Below are 20,052 nucleotides of genomic sequence, written 5' to 3'. Positions count from 1 at the left end.
AATCTTAGGCTACTGTTTGTGCGACTTATTTAAAAGGATGAAAACTGACAGAAGTGAAAATAAAACATTCATTACTGCAGCTAACACCATATTGTATTTTGAAGCCAGGGTTGGTCAGGAGTCTCTGACCTTCCGAGTCGGAGTGGCAGGGAGAGGATGTTCAGTTGTCGTTTTCCAACTTGGAACTTGGAAATTCTGACATCCATGTACAAATGAAACACAACATCAGTTGTGATGCTGGGATACTTGTGTCTTAAAAAGAAAACAAATTGCTATGTAACATAATAATATTAATCCTTTTTTTTAAAATTTAGATTTAGGGGGAAACATTAAAATTTTATTTATCATTTTTCTTTGACAATGTAAATTAAAATGCTAACAGCTCCCCTTCAGGAGACTGTTCAGATTTCAGGTAAAATACTGACTGCTTTTGAACTAATCCTATAAGCTTACATTCAATGTTTGCTCTATTAATAATGTTTGCTATCTGGTTTATTTCAGTTTTATTTAATAGTAGACCTACTAACCATAATCTGTACTCTGTTGAATTAAGATGAAAAGTCTGCTGCAGTGCTGCAGTCAGTGTAAACCAAATTAAGTCTTTTTTTTCTGGTCTGGTTATTTAGTTAGGCCTAAAACCAACAATTTCTGTAAAAAAAAAAAAATTTGCAAATGTTATTTATTTCCAAATTACTTGACTGATAACATATGCTGGTGTAGATTCTCATTCATCCAGGACAGTAAATCCAAAAGAAAAGAGTGGGTCCTCAGATGAAAATCGAAATGTCTTCAACAACAAAATAGAAGTGTAGTTGTTTTAGTTTTTAAGCCTTTTTTGTGTTTGGACTTGACTGATAAACCACACAGAAATGTACCTGAAATGTCAAGTATCACAAGGTGTTGAAGCTTCTAACAGGCAGATCATAAAAGAGCAGACGTGGAGAAACCACTTCCTCATTCAGTGGTTAAAGCTGATCTTTGTTGTCTCACTGAAGCAATAATAGTCCCTCGTGCTTACAGGCACGTGTCATTAGTGGATATTCAGGTCAGAAAGGAGGAATTAAAGTGGGTAATAATCCTTCATACCGCATGACTGCCAGGAATTAAATGATTTATTATAAAGTGACTTGGCGAAAATTCTGATCTCGTGAAAAACAAACTTGAGGGGATTTTGACTCTAATAAATCATATTGTAACGGTTGCAGTAAGCACTACGTTTACTATACTAGTTTGTTAAGGTCATCGATAATAAACAACAGAACAGTACAGTGGAGTGCAAAAGTTTTAAACTACCACAAAGTTCTGCTACCACAAATTTTTTTGATATTTTGCATTAAAGGATCAAGAAGTTTTCATAATCTCTAAAAGTGGTCTTTAGCAACAGTTCTCTAGTTTTTCTGAAGGTTTTTCAAAGTTTTTCTTTGAACTATGGCTGATTTCTTTACTTATTTTTTATATGACCATGACAGCAAATTGTTCAGTTTGTGCTTAAAAAGTGAAGAAAGTGGAAGACAAAAAAAGTAATAAAAAAAATAAGTATCAGGTCTAAAAACTATCTTTAGCAAATGAACAGAATCTGAAAGTAATGTTTTTAAAAACCAGGAAATACCCAGCAAAGGCAGAAGACGTGACAGATGCATCATCCTCCAGTTGATCATCTATTGACAAGTTTTTAGCTAATTGTTATTAAGGAATCATATTTTTGGCGCTAAAACATTATTTTATGTGGTAAACTGTGTCATCCTTGATATTTTACATAGATTCTGCTAAAGGAATTGGAACAAATTGTGATTGTGTAATAAAGTGCCTAAAAATTAGTTAAAATTGTTTCTTTACCAAACCGTCTGTTATGTGTCAACTCAACACTGGTTAGCAATTAGCGTCAGCTTGCTCTCACCAACCCAAGCTGTAAACAAATACCCCAGATTTTGGCTTGGTCTTTTTAACTTAACTTTTTAAAAGCTCTAATTCAACAAATTAGTCATTTTAACCCAATTTTTGGGTAGAGATCTTCACCCAGTAGGCTATTCTGGATCAAACTGATAACCCAACAGGGTTGGCTCAGTCCAAATTTGACCCAGCATTGGGTTACCAGTTGAGTTGTTTTCAACCCAGCACATGTGTGTAGAAAATAATAAAGTGCTATATGTGGCTCAGGAGGTAAGGGTTCATCCTGTAACTGGAGGGTTGCCGGTTTGAGCCCCCGTTCTGTCTCAGTCGTTGTGTCCTTGGGCTTCACCTGCCTTGCCTACTGGTGGTGGTCAGAGGGCTCGGTGGCGCCGGTGGGATGGCCGCCTCACTTCTGTCAGCCCGCCCCAGGGCAGCTGTGGCTACAATGTAGCTTACCACCATGAATGGGTGAATGATTGTAGTGTGAAGTGCTTTGGGGTCCTTGGATTAGATAAAGTGCTATACAAGTGCAAGCCATTTACCATTTACCATGTTGTCATCTTTGTATGTACTCATGCAATGACATAAATGTGTTCTGAGTATTTGACCCAACACACATGTGAAAAACACACACGTGGAGCAGTGGGCGGCTCTTTAAGCACCAGGGAGCAGTTAGGGATTAGGTGTGTTGCTTAAGGTCACCACAACCATATGCTCATGGCTGGGAATCCAACCTGTGACTTTCTAGTCCCAAGACAACTGCCCCACCACTGCACCACAGTCACAGGGCATCAGTTTTGTGTGGGCAGGTCCTAAAACCCCAGATTCCCAAAGAAACCCCCACAGAACCCCATGAGGGACACGACTGTAAGCCCTCTCTAAGTCAACAAAACATAAGAAGACTGGTTGGGCTAACATCTGTGCACCTTCAAATATTTCTTATCCAGTGTTTATATACTAAAACCTGAGTAATTTAAACATGTATAACTTTCTGATGGTATACTACAACTAGAAGTATACTTTGTTAAGAAAACTGTTTTTTAAAGTAAATTTTAGTTGTTAGACATTCAAAATTCCCTAGTTGATATAATATCCATTTCATATCAAATATATTTGGTATGAAATTTGTTGTTTTTTGCAACATAACCTATAAGTTTCTTTTGTTTAGTTTTGTTCTAAACAAAAAGTATGTTTTGTAGCAGAAAACACATTAACTGTCAATTGAAACACTGAGAAGTTCAGTGCTAAAGCTATAACTCAAATTCTTCACAGAACTATTTTAAAGGATGTTTCTGTTTGGTTTAGTTCCTTTTTTCCTTTTTACACACTGGCACTGGTGCAGGCCTAATGCGCAGAGCAGAATATGATTTATTGCCCTTCCCTGCACTTTATCGGTGTCAACAGTGAAGCTGCAATACTTGAACGTGATGATGCAATCGAACAAGAAGACAGAAAACGGCTGCAGAGTAGTAACTGCGGCAGTAAGTGTGATTTTAGCTGTACGTGTTTTTCACCTGCAGCTAATACCACAGGCCTTTGTTTGTCTTTTACCCCCCCAGCGCACAGTTAAAGTCCCCTCCAGAAGGTGGTATCTGACATTAAAATTAATGCTTTAAGTGGAAGGATGGAGAAAAAAGACGGCATTCATGATGATACTCTGTAATATTTTCAAGCATGATTGCCGAACTTTTATATGTTAACAACATTATATGCCAAGTAATGTGAATTATAAATATTTTAAACTGAATTATTTTAAAGACGGTTAAATAGAAAAAAAGGGGGCACGAATAGATAATATTGACTTCTTACATTTCACATATGGTTTCAATATGCTGAGCAAAAGTGCATTGTTCTACACACAAAAACAATCGTTCTTTATTGCTGATGGTTCACTCTTAACAAAGCTTGAGATGCATAAAAAGTTGAATGTTTTCATTTATTATTATCATTTTAGTTTTAGCTGCCAGTGTAAGCTGCTCCCAAAACCCCTGGACTTGTTTCAGATTTGCAGAAAGATAAAAAAGAGCCTAAACACCAGCCCAGGTAACCTCATAACAATGCCACATGCAACGCACGGTGCCAGTTTAGCTAAACGAGAAAACTCATATTTTAAATACGACAGTCCTGCAAACAACACTTGTGAACATAAAACATGTGACTAATAAATATGAAATAAATCTAAAATAAGAGCTTCTATTTCTACCCAGAATGTTTAGACAGTAAAAATGTATTAGTGGATCTCTGCAGCTGGAAACCCAACACAGAAATATGAGGGATGAAGAGTGTCTCTGTTTGAATAGAAATAGGCAGCTTGCTCAGTGGCAAATGACAGATAACTTCTTCTTCTTCTTCTTCTTCTTCATCATTTTAAGCACTGAACCCTTCCAGATGCCATGGTGGGCTCTGAAACATGGCCGCTCACACCAAAACTGACGTCGTCGCTGGAGACGTCGTCGTTGCCGCTGTGGTTGTTTTGGCTCTGGCTATTTTCCTCCTGTCAGCCTGTGCTGCCATCTTTCTGAGAGGAAAACACCGCATGATTATTTGAAATCAATCAAATGACCTTTCTGGTTATTTTGTTTATTAGATTCACAAGAGCTCATAACGCAGCAACGTGGCTGTGTTTTTTAAATGCTTATCATTCTCTTAATAGTCCTCTGAGCCCTCAGATTTGTCTCGTGGACTTTCCTAAACAGTCCTGTTCTAGTTTTGCTTTAATAAGAACAAAGGTGTTGTTAAAACTGTTAAATGAGATACTGAGCTGTAAGAAACATTAGATTGAAAACTAGCCACTACAAACCTGTTTTAATATTTCTGTATTCTTTTTTTTAATTGATGCAGAGCATCACAATAACTGCTGACCCCTCCATGCACAACATTTACTACAGCTACTATTTATGGTGTAAATGCTACTGTTTTCTTTTTTGTTTGTTTGTTTGTTTCTAATTTTTACCATGTTTTTGCAATCTAAGTATGTCTGGATAGTTTGTGCTGTTTTAATCATTCATACATTAAAACATTCAGCTCATCCAGGAGATGGCTGCTATCACGCTTGCTTTATGTAACTTTAATACTTTTCAAAGTATTCAACTTAATCTACAAACATTTTCCCAATTGAAATACACTGATATCACTTCAGTTCCTTCAAAACTCTTGTTCTGTGAAATCTGCTTTAGCGTGCCTACTCTGTTTTTGTCTTCTCATGTTACTTTTAGCTGTCCTTTTGCTACTTTTAGCTTTTTGTAACTACTTTTAGCTTCTGGCTAGCCTTTTGTTACTTTAACTTTAAGTTAGCGCTTTGTTACTTTTTTTCAGCAAAGTTATTCAGCACTCAGCATTCACACTGCATTTTTACAAAAACACAATATATATATTTTTTTGTGTGTGTGTCTTGAACTGACAGTTGAACAAATAGATTCTTGAAAAGAAATTACAAAAAATATTTTTGACTTACCTTGATTTTTCTTTAAGGAGTATTTTGGTGAAAGGTGACAGTGGATTAAGACACCATTGTGTACCATTTTTCATAGTGACACTGTAAAGAAAGAAAACCATTTTAAGGAAAAACAGTCCTGTAATCATAGTTCATTGATGCCTGTGCTCGTTTTTGGTCATTAGTGTTTGCAGATACTTACATCACTTCGTGTTTGTTGCAGTACGGACGAGGTTTGTATTCTGTGACCTTAACAATACGAGTTTTATTGACTGCCGGCTCTGTTTTCCGACACCTACAGTCGAGTATACCTGGGGGAAAAGCAACAGTGTAAATAGAGTGGGGCAGAGTCATTCTTAACATTTACCATATTTTATCTTGTTTAGTAATTATTATATCAGGCTGCATGACACACTTACTTGCTGAGGTGCAGAAGGCAATGCAGGCCACGAGGACGACGCACTGGATCACAGAATTCATCTTCGTGTCAAATGGCAGAAATTAGCGAGTAATATTGGAATAAATTTCTGCAGTGTTTTGCTCCTCTTGAAAGCTTTTCCCTGTAGCTGTGTGTTCTTCACTCATCAGGCTGTCCTGCTGTCGAACACCATAAGCCTCTCACTTTTTATACTCTTGCAGTCAGCTGGACATCAGCCAAATTCTAGTTCTTCAGAACTGTTGAAAAAAACAAAAACCCGAAAGACTTCTCGTTCTTGTCCTCCCAAGTCGTCCTCTTTTGGAATCAAACACCCTTTTCCTTCAAATCTTTTTAAACCTTCCCTTTTATGGACTTCCTTCAAGTCAGGGAAGAAGTATGAACTATGGCTGATTTCTTTACTTATTTTTTTATATGACCATGACAGCAAATTGTTCAGTTTGTGCTTAAAAAGTGAAGAAAGTGGAAGACAAAAAAAAAAAAAAGTATCAGGTCTAAAAACTATTTTTAGCAAATGAACAGAATCTGAAAGTAATGTTTTTAAAAACCAGGAAATACCCAGCAAAGGCAGAAGACGTGACAGATGCATCATCCTCCAGTTGATCATCTATTGACAAGTTTTTAGCTAATTGTTATTAAGGAATCATATTTTTGGCGCTAAAACATTATTTTATGTGGTAAACTGTGTCATCCTTGATATTTTACATAGATTCTGCTAAAGGAATTGGAACAAATTGTGATTGTGTAATAAAGTGCCTAAAAATTAGTTAAAATTGTTTCTTTACCAAACCGTCTGTTATGTGTCAACTCAACACTGGTTAGCAATTAGCGTCAGCTTGCTCTCACCAACCCAAGCTGTAAACAAATACCCCAGATTTTGGCTTGGTCTTTTTAACTTAACTTTTTAAAAGCTCTAATTCAACAAATTAGTCATTTTAACCCAATTTTTGGGTAGAGATCTTCACCCAGTAGGCTATTCTGGATCAAACTGATAACCCAACAGGGTTGGCTCAGTCCAAATTTGACCCAGCATTGGGTTACCAGTTGAGTTGTTTTCAACCCAGCACATGTGTGTAGAAAATAATAAAGTGCTATATGTGGCTCAGGAGGTAAGGGTTCATCCTGTAACTGGAGGGTTGCCGGTTTGAGCCCCTGCTCCATCTCCATCTCAGTCGTTGTGTCCTTCACCTACTGGTGGTGGTCAGAGGGCTCGGTGGCCCCGGTGTGATGGCAGCCTCACTTCTGTCAGCCCGCCCCAGGGCAGCTGTGGCTCCAATGTAGCTGACCACCATCAGTGGATGAATGGATGAATGATTGTAGTGTGAAGAGCTTTGGGGTCCTTGGAATCTCTTTTGGAATCAAACACCCTTTTCCTTCAAATCTTTTTAAACCTTCCCTTTTATGGACTTCCTTCAAGTCAGGGAAGAAGTTCTTCAGGTTCTAACACAACGGCCTTCGGGACGATTTCAGTGAGACTGGGACTCAGTCTATGCTCATATTTTATTTATTTTTCTTGTCTTTTAACAATAGCTACTACGATGAGTCCAGTAAGTCTTTATTGGCTCAGTGGTGGTCTAAAATATTGATACTGGCCCTCATTTGACAGGGTGCAACCTTTCGGATATTAATGCCCCTCTCATCTGAATCAGGTTGGGAATACTGATGTTTTCTTTTAGATTATTTCTAAGGAAACCACTCTTCATTTTTACCTCTAATGAACAGTCTGTAGAAAAGAGGCAGTACGAAATAACAAAAGGCTAATTAAAAGATCAAAGTAGCCAAATGCTAGCTAAAAATAGCACATGAAAAAAAAGATAAGCACCCTGAAGCAGATTTCAAAGAGAGTGTTGTAGAAACTAGAAAGATCTCGATGTATTTCTATGGGGAAATACTCGTAATTAAAGTTAAATATTTTGAAAGTATGAAAGTTAGAAAAATCAAGAAGTCACATCACCAAAATCCTGAATGAGCTGAATGTTTTATATGTCAAAGTGTGCAGGAGTAGTGAAAGTGCAAAAAAATAAAAGAAAACAAAATAAATTTATGAAAAGAAAACAGAAAAACAGTAGTGTGGCAAAGTGCTTAGAACATTAAGTGGGTATCAATTTAGGAGTAGTTTTAAATGTACACACCTGTCTTATGAAAGTCCTGAATGTCAGAAAGTGTGTCCATGTATTTTTAATTCCATTTATAAAAAATAAATCAAGCTTTCAGCTTTTAATCAAAAGCTTCTTTTATATATTCTTTTTTGACTCCTCATCTGTCCAAAAAGACTAAAACAGATGAATCGCTTGACGACCTCTGTGCGAAGTCCACAGTGTTCGAGCAAACATGCTGTGTAGAAACAAACGCTGATCCATCTGTCCAACTTGTGTGGATTTCTTTTTGCAGCAGAAAACATAAACAAAAAAATACTGTCTGATTAAAAAGAACAGCAGTGGAAAAGATGAATCAAATAGTGTTTGTTTGAGCTGCTATAAAATGTTTTTGTTTTCACGGCACATTTCTTTTCCATGTAGGGCTTTTGTCTGGTTCTGCATCAGCGGCCCTTCACACTGGAAGCAGTATGCACAGTTCTCACCACCGACATGATGATATGAGCGCTGTCCCCAGTGGCGAGCAGATTCACTTCCAACACACCCTCCCAGTGAAACAAAGACACACACTGTCCCCCACACCAGCTCTTCTATGAACAGTCCTGGGCAGGGTGAGTGCTGATATATAGATATATATATATATATATATATATATATATATATATATATATATATATATATATATATATCCATCCCTCCATTTTCTTTACCGCTTCTCCTTTCTGGGTCATGGGAAACTGGTGACTATCTCCAGCCATCACTGTGCGAGAAGCAGGAGACACCCTGGACAGGTTACAAGTCCATTCACAGGGCTGATATATAAAAAAATAAACACACATATATGGCAGAGATCATGTACTGTACCTCCTAGGTCACACAACTTTTCAGGAAATTAAAGAAATGTCTTTCTTTAAAAAAAACAACAACTCTGTGTTGTCACAAGTCACAATCTTTTTTTTAAACCCTTTTCATTAAATAGTCACATTGGATAGTCAGTTTTTTTTGTCTGAGAGAAACAGAGCAAAACTAGAGGTTTCAGTGAACAGACTCTTCATTCATCACAGAGAGAGTTTAAGGTTACCTCATCTCTTATGTTCAGAGGCAGTAAAAGTGCCAAAAAAAGTGTTTCTAAATTCTAAATAAAGCGTATTTGAAGTGTCACAGATAATCCAACTTCCAGGTAAATTCCAGTCCTACAAATCTCAGTTTATGGAGCTTTATGAGATACATTTTTAATTTATTAAAAGAATAAACAAAGTATACGACTTTTTAGGTTTGTATATAAATTTATAAAAATTATGGAAACACATGTTCGCAACTCATCTATTTATATCTTTATGTGCATCTTCACTCGACTCACACTTAATGGACAGATAACGCTCCAACCTGCCTTCATACTTTTCCCAGCAACCTTTTGTTACACACATGCACACCCAAACACACACTAACTACACGAGGAGCACACACCAAACATCTATGAGCTCGACGTTTTGCTGAAGTTTTACTTAAACAAGCACAAATACCATCGATATCATCCTTAAACACTGCCAATAAACCTGTTTACAAACTGAAATCTGAGCTCGTGTGACAGAAAGTGGAGCAACCTGTAAAGAGCAGAGAACTTTTTGTCAGCAGCGTTTAAAATGACTTTAGGAGCAAAACACAAAGTGGTCTCACAGCTTTTTATAATACAATAACAACCATTTAAAACTGAGTGATTAATTGTTTGTGGTTTTACAAGAAAGAAATGAATCAAATCCAAGTTTCTGTCAGATGCGGTTGAACTGAGATGACCTACTGACTAACTTGTTTCAACAGTCAAGAATCTTGTCAGACCTACATCTTATTGCTCAAGAGTCACTCAACAAAGATAAAACCGTTAAACTTTCCCTGTAACTGTTTCCTCTCTGTGGCAGTGTTAAGCAATCTAAAACAGAAACTAATATCAAATTCTAGCAACTGTCAAATCATTTCATGTCAGACCAAACTGACTCAAGTTATTGTTTGTGGGTGAGGATGGATTTCTTCTTCTGCTGCCGGTGGAGGTGGAAGTGATGCACCAATTTCTTTTAATGGGTGTTTTGTTCAACTCACCGCAGGTGAATCAAATCTTTAGGTCAAATCTAAACTATAGAAACGTAGATGCAGGAGTGAATTTGCAGGTAGACCAAGATTTATTGGAAACAAACACTTTTTACTGGATAGTTGATCAAATGAAAAGTAGGTTAATGTCAGCAAACAGTAATTGATTAACAAATTGATTAACAAAATATGATTATTGACAATACATGAATAAAATAAATATTTTGAGACACACTCCAGATCAGTAGATGGCAGTAATGCTATCAAACATTTATTACCAACCGCCAATAAAAACCAAGAAGAAGAAAAAGTTGTCGCTGGGACGTTGTATACCTTTGGTATCAACCTATGGCTCTAGACTCAGATGAAGTTCTCTGAAAAAATAAAATAAATAAATAAATAAAAAAAAATATATATAAAGTATTTTATGCCTGATGCCGGATAGTTTAAAAATATTTTTACTTATATTTATTAGTGCACACATACAATTACAGCAAATAGCAAACAATTTTTTGCTCTACCAATGTAGAAAGTAATCCTCTCCCTTTTTTTCATTAATAACCCTATCAGTTGATACTAGTGTTTTACTGGAACACAGCAGTTCACTGGAATCATGAAAAAAATTGGCACAGAGACAGACTCTCTGAATGATGAAAACAACCTGGAGCACATCCGAGAAGATACTTAACTGGCTGGGATTATAGTTTCCCCTCCAGGGAGTTTTAAATCCTCCTGATTGGGTGTGAAATATAATGAGGAGAAAGGAGAATATTTCAGTGAGAAAATGTTGTTAAAAGGTAAAAGGCAAAGGATTTATTGGAAAGGGATGAATTATCAAGCAGATCACTGAATAAGAAAAAACTAAGATAAAATAGACTCCATGTTAAAACAAAGTATGTTTTGTTGATGATTATAAGTCCATTAGTACTTTTATTATTCTTGAACTCAACTGGTGACTGTTCTTACTTTTTAAGAATGGTACATATTACAGCAAATAAATATTGCTTTAAATAGGCCTTCAGCAGTGAATGCTCCTATACAAACTTTTCATTTTCAGACACATTTTTTGTTATCATGACAGATACCCACCATGTTGGGTACCTCAGGGTTCTGTTTTGGGGTAAATCTTGTTTTTACCTTATATGTACACTCTTCTTGGACAGATGATTATTAAATAAATCCTTTAAGGAAATGGTTAAAACTATCCTTAACTAAATTCATTTGCCCCAGACAGCATGGTTCTACAAATGAAGCATGTAATTGATCATTTAGACGCAGCTGTCCAGTCATATGTTGTTGTTTTTTTACCATTGTCACTATGATGTCATTCCAAACAGCAGATCCAACACTGTTCTATAAAATAAGGATACCGATTTCAAAAAAAGGAATTGGAAATGATTATCCATGCTGTTATTTCTTCTTGCTTGGATCATTCTTATGCACTTTTCACTTATCTAAACAACAAAAAAAAAAGCCCTTGATTGACAGGAAAACACTTGACTCATGTTTAGTTAACAATAGCTTTGTTCTTTTGTTTTTACATAGTACTTACAGTGCAGATTACTTTAAAAGCAGTTAAAGGTTCTTTAATTCCCACAAGCTTTTAGTTTTTATTGCCGTGTAACCATTTGTTTTATTGACCTTTCTTCTGTTTGTCTTTATTATTTTAATTATATTTCACTTATTACAGAATACTTTTTACACATGTTAACTGGTCGGGCTCAACCCGAATGAGCTACGTGGGTTCGCCTTCCTGTGGGCCCACCACCTGCACGAGGTGCCATACTGGTCGGATCCAGAGTGCTATGGGCAACAGCCTTGGCCTTGGCGCTGTGACCCTGGCTTATCAAAACTGTATCTTATTTATTTATTAGTAATTTAAGGTTGCAAAGTGAAAAAACTGAGCTGTTTGGCATTCTGAACCCTCTGATTGTTTGCTGAACAGCTTTCTGTAAGATAAGAAAGAAAGCTGAAGTAGACAAACATTTTTTTAAAAGTAAGAGCTCATCTGCAAGGAAGAGCGCCGACAACACACATTAGTCAGATGCAATGAGAAGCAGGACATGGAAGAGCGACTCCAAATGAGGGAAAGTGTAAAAAACCCAAATTCAATCTAAGTGAACACACCTGACAGCCAGTTCACAACGGTCTTGCACAAAACCACAGTACAAATATACACACAGTGATAAGGTTAGAATATATGTCATTATTCCAGCAGCCTAATACACCTTCAGTGGGTTGGGAAAACGTTTAACCCTTTGGTAATCTCTGTTTTGTTGCCTTCCAACCTAGATACAAATTGGATTTTTAATTTGATTATAAGTGATTATATTAAATGGGGAAAATAACTTGTAAATAAATCCTAAAAATATTTTAGGTTTGTCTTGGCACAGACATTAGGGATGAGTAAAGTGAACTGACTATAAATATGTCAGGCACAGGCAACAACACTCCCAGAGTGGGCACATGTTTTATGTTAATGCATTTACTAACAGCCACAACAGAAAAGAAGCAGAGAAAGGTAGTTTTTAAACATTGTACACCAGTGGTGTCCGATCATGGTTCTGGAGGGCCACTATCTTGCATATTTTAAACGTTTCCCAGCAGGTCTTCAAGTTCTGCAGAAGCCTGTTCATCACTCAAAGAAACACCTAAAACATGCAGGATAGTGACCCTCCAGGGCCTGGACTGGACATCACGCTACACCAAACAAAGCACAGTCTGTTTAGAAAAACACATAGAAGCAAACACCTGCCTGATTAATTCAAATCAGATGTATGAAAAAGGACTCAGTGGTGCTGCTGATCAAAGACAGCTGTAAGAGAGAGAGGTGCAGGCAGTTGTATCATACACTATATTGCCAAAAGTATCCACTCACCTCCCATGACACACGAACTTGAGAGACATCCCATTCTTAATCCACAGGGTTTAATATGATGTTGGCCCACCCTTTGAGGCTATAACAGCTTCAACTCTTCTGGGAAGGCTTTCCACAAGGTTTAGGAGTGTGTTTTGGGGATTTTTTGACCATTCTTCCAGAAATGCATTTACGAGACATTGATGTTGGATGTGAAGAGCTGGCTCACACTATCCACCCCAATTCATCCCAAAAGTGTTCTATTGGGTTGAAAATCAGGACTCTGTGCAGGTCAGTCAAGTTGTTCCACACCAAACTCACCAGTCATATCTTTATGGACCTTGCTTTGTGCTCTGGTGCTCAGTCATGTTGGAACAGGAAGGGGTCATCGCCAAACTGTTCCCACAAAGTTGGGAGCATGAAATTGTCCAGAATGTCTTGGTACGCGGAACCATTAAGAGTTCATTTTACTGGAACTAAGCAGCCCCACACCATAATTCTCTCTCCACCAAACTTTACACTTGGCTCAATGTAGTCAGACAAGTACCCAGACCCAGACCGAGACTGATCCATCAGATTGCCAGATAGAGAAGCACGATTCGTTCCTTTAGAGAATATTTTTTCACTGCTCTTGAGCCCAGAGGTGCAGTGCTTAACACCACTGCATCTGACACTTTGCATTATACTGGGTGATGTCTTGGATGCAGCTGCTCAGCAACGGAAACCTATTCCATGAAGCTCTCTACACACTGTGGAATATTTAGTTGGGAGGAAATTTCATGACTGGATTTATCACACAAGTGACCTCCTATCACGGTACCACGCTGAAATTCAGTGAGCTCCTGAGAGCGACCCATTCTTTCACAAATGGTTGTAGAAGCAGTCTGCATGTCTAGGTACTTGATTGTATACACCTGTCACCATGGAAGTGACTGGAACACCTGAATTCAATGATTTGGATGGGTGAGTGAATACTTTTGGCAATACACTGCATCTCATGAATCATTTGACATATTTTATTTAAACTCACAGAATGTAATCATTAGATTTCAACCAAAAGTATTTTAACAAATTGCTGGGAACATAATGAAACAAATATTATAAGCTTTGGGTGGGTAGGTGATGCAGATGCAGAAAATGTTGGATTATGTCAATTTCAATACAGTCCTGCTGTTCCATTGTCCTCAACCCCTCCATGGTTATTTCCATTACCAAAGGTAAATTTAAGTATTCATGAGAAATTAAAAGAGCAATTACTAGCATGCCGTATAGTTCAGAAGCATTGTGAGCAACATTTTCTTGATGATTTTATTATTTTTACTGATGGTTCTAAAGATCCTGAGACAGGCTGAGCAGGCTCAGCAGTTTACATCCCAGCCAGCGACGTCTGTATTAAGAGGAAAACTTCAGATCATTTATCAGTATACTCTACAGAACTGTTGGCAATATTGTTGGCTCTGCAATGGATAGAGGAGAATGAAATACAAAACATTGTTAGTACTTCTGACGACCGCCAGTAAAATCAAAAGAAGAAGAATCGTTGGATTTGATCTTTAACTGATTAACTGCTGGAGTCAATCCAACTCAAGACAGCTGTCACAACTAATCAACTTTAGCAAACAAGTTTTACAAAGATTGAGCTAAATGAGTGAATGGCTGAGTAAATGCTTTAGGCAATGTAATTTATAATGTATCACTGGCAATTGTATCATAGGAGACTCTTTGAAAAGTACAGTGGCAAGCAATAAGGTTGAGGACGAGGTTTATGTTTTTTGACTTCAGTGATCAGAGGGTGCTTCACTGTCTTGTATGTTTTTACACACTAACACTTCTTTACACCTGGGAGGAAAGTGATTAGAATAAATTGAATATTTGTTTTCTGATGCACTATACACACAAGCATGTATATAAAGGCAGTTGTGATTTTTCAGTGCTTTCTATTTGAATTTTTTGTATGTGCATCATCTATGATAATAATGACCCCTAAATTCATATCATTCACAACCAAAACTCTGCCAGATAATTTGTAATAAATGAGTGAAATCGGCAGAGTCATGTTTTGTTGCCAACAATAATGAGTTGTTTGCTTACATTCTAACACTGATAAGTTCACTTAGAACAGTCTCGGCACGCAACGGGTATTGAGTCAGTAAAATAATTCCCAGATTCAAACAGAATCAGAGGGAGAACAGTGGCGTCAGAGACGCCAAGTCGAAAGAAAAAAGGTAAACTTCTTCTGTCTTCTTCTCAGAAGAAATGGAGACTAAAAGCTGTGAGGACGAGAGACAACAGAAGTAGAGTCATTCTGGGGGACGAAGTCGAGCGGTGGAGAGAGTTAAAGCAAAAGTCGGAGCTAAGATCATCTGCAAATGATCTGTGCTGAGATATTCCAAACTCTGATGGGAGAACTTTTGTAACTGATCACAGCTGATCAATGAATTTAGTTGTAAACAGAGATAAGAAAATTTGCTGTTTTCTAACACAATTTTTTACAAAAACGCTGATGAGTCTGAGTTACATTAACCCTTCAGACAATCATTTAATGATGTAGAAATGGTGTTAGAAGCATAAAAATTAAAAATCAAAAACACTGAAAAGATTGTGTATTTTAACAGCCGTTATGGCTTTAACACATTTGATTTTACACAACACAGGTACTCAAGTACTTTTCCGGAAAATGCACCGGAGCAGTCAATTCCTTTTCTGGACTTCCTGCCAGTAAAGGAACAGGTTTCCTTTCTCTTTTCTTGAGGCTGTTTCTAAAGGTATGATAAACAACTTATTTGCCCTGTGGGAGTCTGAAATCTTGGCATGCATTTTGGCAGATTGTAAATAGATGATGCAAAGCGTCATTTATCTTATCCTGTTAAACTCAAATATATATATATCTTCTTTATCAATTTGAACAACCTGTTAAAACTTGCCTTCACAGAACGGGGACAGAAAAAATGGATGTGACACAATTCTTCCTAATTTTTCTTACGTGTTTAAGCTTTTTCATTCAACATTATTGACTGCTGCCGTGAAAGGTGGGCAATCATGTACTTGCCTGTGTCTGTGTCTGATTGTAGAAAATACCTCATAAACTACTGAATGAATTTTAATGAAGCTTTTAAAAAATAATCACTGGATGAACTTCTACAGCTGATTAACTTTTGGATTTAACCTGATTCAACGTGGCTGTCACAGCTGACTGACCTTAGGAAACAAAAAAATGGCTACAAATCTGTCACTTTCATAGCTACTGAGCTCTAACTGATTTGGTGAGGTGGTAGCTGAGAGGCATCCCCATCGCATACTTTAAGCACGAACAGATCACATTAGATCACACAGAAAACGTTGACATGAAACATGACAGGTGACATGCATTCCTGAAAATTTTGCTTTCATGATCAGATGAACTATCACCTGAATTCAGTTAGGTTTTTTTTATAGATCCAATACTCAACAGAAGTCGTCTTCCGTCATTTCTTTGCTCTGGTTTTGCACTTGTTAGTGTAAATGTCATCTAGTGAAGGAAGACTGCTGTTGGTCATTTTTAAAGTTGATTTAATCATTCTTTGCAGCACCTTCTTGTCTGCCTCGGAGCAGTTTCCGTGCAAGACGGTTTTAGAAAATGTCAGGACACTCTCCACCGCACATCAATAAAAGGAAGCCAGCACAGCAGCACAGAGGCTTTGGTGAATGTAGGTTTCCATTGACTGAAGCCACTAGCTTGACGCTCTGAGGTTTATCCTTGTCTTAATCCACACTAAAAACATCTTTGAAGTTGAACTATTTACTTCCACTGCAAACTTGTACAAAAGTTACCAAAACAACATCGGTTACAAAGAGAAGAAATTAAGAAAAGAAGAAATAGAAAAAGAGCAAAAAGGCAGAGAGAGAGAGACAGAGAGGTAAAAAAAAAACTGTGGCTTGACTCTCATGTACCTGACCGGCTGACTGCTCAGACACACTCGCCACATTAATGTTCAAACACTTTCTGTCTTCGTTTTTCTTATTCATGCCTAAACCCAACATGGTAAACTTGCAAATTCAAAATTATTGGAGACGAGTCATTGATTAATATTCATTTAGTCAGTTCATATGCTCCAAAGGGTCCCTCTATTAGTTCAGAGTGACCTTGATGTTCTTTCTCGGGAGCTAGTGGTGTCAGTTTCTACTCTTCTTTGTAGATATTTGGGATGTTAGTCAGAAGGTCTGCTCCTGACCAGAAATAAAAATGCTACAAGAGCAGCTCAGTTTGAATATAAAAGTCCTGGAAAACCTACAGCATTTAAAAAATAAATGCAAAAATAGATTTTAAAAAAGTATATATTTTTCCCCACTAAATGAGCTGCATGAGCTCCTGTGCATCTGTTTGTGCTCTGGTACAGTTTGTGTTCTTAGTATGACATCTAGTGACCAGGAGTTGTAACACAGTCTGTTGTCAGCATTTGACACCACATATGACATATGATATAGAGTCTTTGGGTTAAGTTTGATTTTCATTTTCCACAACTCATGAAATGAATCAATGTCCCTCCAGTCTCATTAAGTACCCTTCTATCAGACCATTTTCACACAAACTGTTGCTCCAAATCTTTGAAGGAATAGTTAGCCATGTAGTTACCTTTCAAAAAGCACATTTTGGCAGGTTTACAGACTTCTCCATTCATTTCAGTTGGAAAATTGAAAAAAGGTAAACATTTTTGAAAACTATAGAAGCTAAAAATACCGAAAGTCATAGCACCCATCTCCTGAATAACTTGAACGTTTTGAGGTTTGAATGGCTTTAACAGCACAAAGAAATCAGAAGCAGTTAGAGTTCAAACACATTTGGAAAAGAAGAAACAGGATCACTGTAGTCTGAATGTTGACTCAGTACTCACACAGTAAACCCTAAATAAATATATGCTCTCCATCATACAGCAGGATGTGACCATCACTGCTTGATACTCTTTTGTTTGCAATGACATTTAGTTCTAGTTGATCAGGACATCTTGATTTTTATTCTGCAAGTTTATTTTATTTTATGTTATTTATTTATTTATTAAAATAAATCCTTTTTATGTGATTTTTAAAAATGTATTTGAGTTAATCTGTATTGCCTTTGTATTCATTTTAAATTTCATATTTTAGCACTTTGGTTGACAAAAGTTGTTTTAAAATGTGCCAGTGACATACACTTTGACATGACTTGATTTTTATTATTTATTGTTTATGATGCAGGTTGCAGAAACTAAATTATTTGAAGTTGTACTTGGAGGTACTCTTCAGTTTTAGACATTTGTAATATTTGTGAGGGACTGAAGCTGTGTACAACATACTGTGCTTGTACAATGTGGAAAATTTTAAAAAGTGCATGTAAAAACAGTGATATAGATCTGATTTTGAGTTGTATTTAAGAGCCGCTGTGGCTCAGTGGTTAGAACAGTTGTCCTCCAACAAAACAGTTGGAGGTTCGATTCCACAAGTATGTAGCCACATGTTGAAGTGTCTCTTGGTAAGATACTGAACCCCTCACTGCCTCTGTGCCGCATCGGTGTATGAATGTGATCTAAAACACTCATTAGACTCTATAGAATGATTTATTTAGATTAGATGTAATAGAGTGTTGTGTGGATGGGTAAATTAGGCCACAGATTTTGTTGTGAAGCACTTTTAGTTTCTGGGTTGGCTAGAAAGGTGCTATATAAGTACAGTCCACTTAGCATTTATAGCTTGATGACCAATTACAGTTCAAATAAAATAAAGTCTCACTGCTGTGGAAGTGTTACACTATGTTTACGAAATAATCATAGATATGACAACCAAAGAGTCAATAGATAAACAGGTTACTCAAGATAGGATTGTTACAAAATAGTATGAACTAAATCCTCTTTATCTTAGTATAGAGTTCATCATCATCATCAACAACTTTATTTATATAGCAGGTGAACACCAGCCACAGCCGAAACAAAGTGTTGAACATCAGTAATTAATAAAATAAAAGAAGCATAAAAATAAAGTGACAAAAGTTGAGTTAAACCACAACGCTTGACACAAGTCTAAAATTGTCACCAATATTGTCATTGGTGAAATAGGTGCTGTTTTATGTGTATACAGTACAATCAGTTGTTTTATTATGATTTCATTTTCAAAACTATGAAGTCATATTACGTGGTAACTGCACCACAAAGACAAGCAGAGACATGTGGCCTGAAACTGTACATGTACATTACTGTGAGAGGGCTGGGCGTAGTCAGATGTGTGTAATCATACGGAAGTATCAGGAAAGGGAAACCTACACTTCAGAGCACACAGCTCACAAAGACAGAAGCACACCTATTAGTTTAGAGTTTTACTAAGATGCATGAGTACCAGCATTCATTGTTTTTTGAGGCCAGCGATCTGACCGACAGAGAGAAGGAGAAGATCAGGAGACACTTTCAGAAAAGAAGAGACTCCGGGGGAGGAGACTGTGCAATGATTGAAAAAGTTGGAAATAACATCTACAGAGTGAGTTTCAAGGAAAAACAAGGTATGCAGAAAGCATGTTTGCAGTTTTTAAATGGACTTGTAAGTCTTTTTCTTAATGACTTGCGTTTTTTTATTTATAGACCAGGAAAGAGTTTTGCAGAGAAAATTTCATGCAGTTCCTCTCCCTGGTGGAGAGCTATGCCTGACTGTGAGCCGAACCAGTTTACCACAGACCCAGGATCAGCTGACAACAAGCCAATCTCAGGTGAGCTAATCACTAATGTGTTGTCCTGTAAACAAGTCAGTTTAAAATGAGATGGTCATCTGTTGGTGTTTTTTTTTTTTTTTAACTACGGTGGCTGACAGGTGCAAACGTGCAGCAACGCGGCAAAAAAACTCCAAACGGTTAAAAAAAAAACAACAAAAAAAGCACATGACTGCTGCAAACTTCAAAAGACACAAACACAAAACGAATGTAAAGACAAAATGCAGCAAAAGAAAAAGGGCTGCAATCACTCAAAATAGACAGAAGGGAAATGAAATGTGCTGCAACGACACTAGCAAGTGAGTGAGAGAACAGATGCAAACTTCCTCCACCAAAATGGAAGTGCACCAGACTACGAGGGGAACTCGAGGTGGACTCAATGGTGTCTTCAATGACTTATATACTAATATATATATACAGGTGCTGGTCATAAAATTAGAATATCATGAAAAAGTAGATTGATTTCAGTAATTCCATTTAAAAAGTGAAACTTGTATATTATATTCATACATTACATACAAACTCATATATTTCAAATGTTTATTTCGTTTA

At 37.0% G+C, this 20,052-nt stretch overlaps 2 protein-coding genes across 4 annotated transcripts in view; one reads left to right on the top strand and one right to left on the bottom strand.

Annotated features, from left to right (window-relative positions):
* Positions 1–3,735: 3,735 nt before the first annotated feature.
* On the bottom strand, positions 3,736–6,042 carry LOC108249091 (C-X-C motif chemokine 3-like). Of its 2 annotated transcripts, none has more exons than XM_017438240.3 (4): positions 5,743–6,042; positions 5,526–5,634; positions 5,345–5,425; positions 3,736–4,404 (listed from the first exon to the last, which is right to left on the bottom strand). In XM_017438240.3, the coding sequence occupies exons 1-4, from the start codon at positions 5,801–5,803 to the stop codon at positions 4,374–4,376; spliced, it is 282 nt and encodes a 93-aa protein (XP_017293729.1). In that variant the 5' UTR covers positions 5,804–6,042; the 3' UTR covers positions 3,736–4,373. The 2 variants fall into 2 exon arrangements, with proteins under 2 accessions (XP_017293729.1, XP_017293727.1); XM_017438238.3 differs by having other exon boundaries at positions 3,736–4,408; positions 5,743–6,036.
* A 12,978-nt stretch (positions 6,043–19,020) lies between these two features.
* LOC108228719 (protein mono-ADP-ribosyltransferase PARP14) overlaps positions 19,021–20,052 on the top strand; it is a 26,840-nt gene continuing 25,808 nt past the window's right edge. For both annotated transcript variants that reach the window (XM_037976717.1, XM_037976716.1), the window contains exons 1-2: positions 19,021–19,296; positions 19,376–19,500. In XM_037976717.1, coding sequence (XP_037832645.1) covers positions 19,125–19,296; positions 19,376–19,500 — 297 coding nt within the window. In that variant the 5' untranslated portion in view covers positions 19,021–19,124. The remainder of the gene's footprint in view (positions 19,297–19,375; positions 19,501–20,052) is intronic.

This window comes from Kryptolebias marmoratus, linkage group LG7 (assembly GCF_001649575.2).
Source record: "Kryptolebias marmoratus isolate JLee-2015 linkage group LG7, ASM164957v2, whole genome shotgun sequence".
In the NCBI taxonomy this organism is placed as follows: Eukaryota; Metazoa; Chordata; class Actinopteri; order Cyprinodontiformes; family Rivulidae; genus Kryptolebias; species Kryptolebias marmoratus.
Note: the sequence above shows the minus strand (reverse complement) of the source record. Positions and strands in the feature narration are given on the sequence as shown.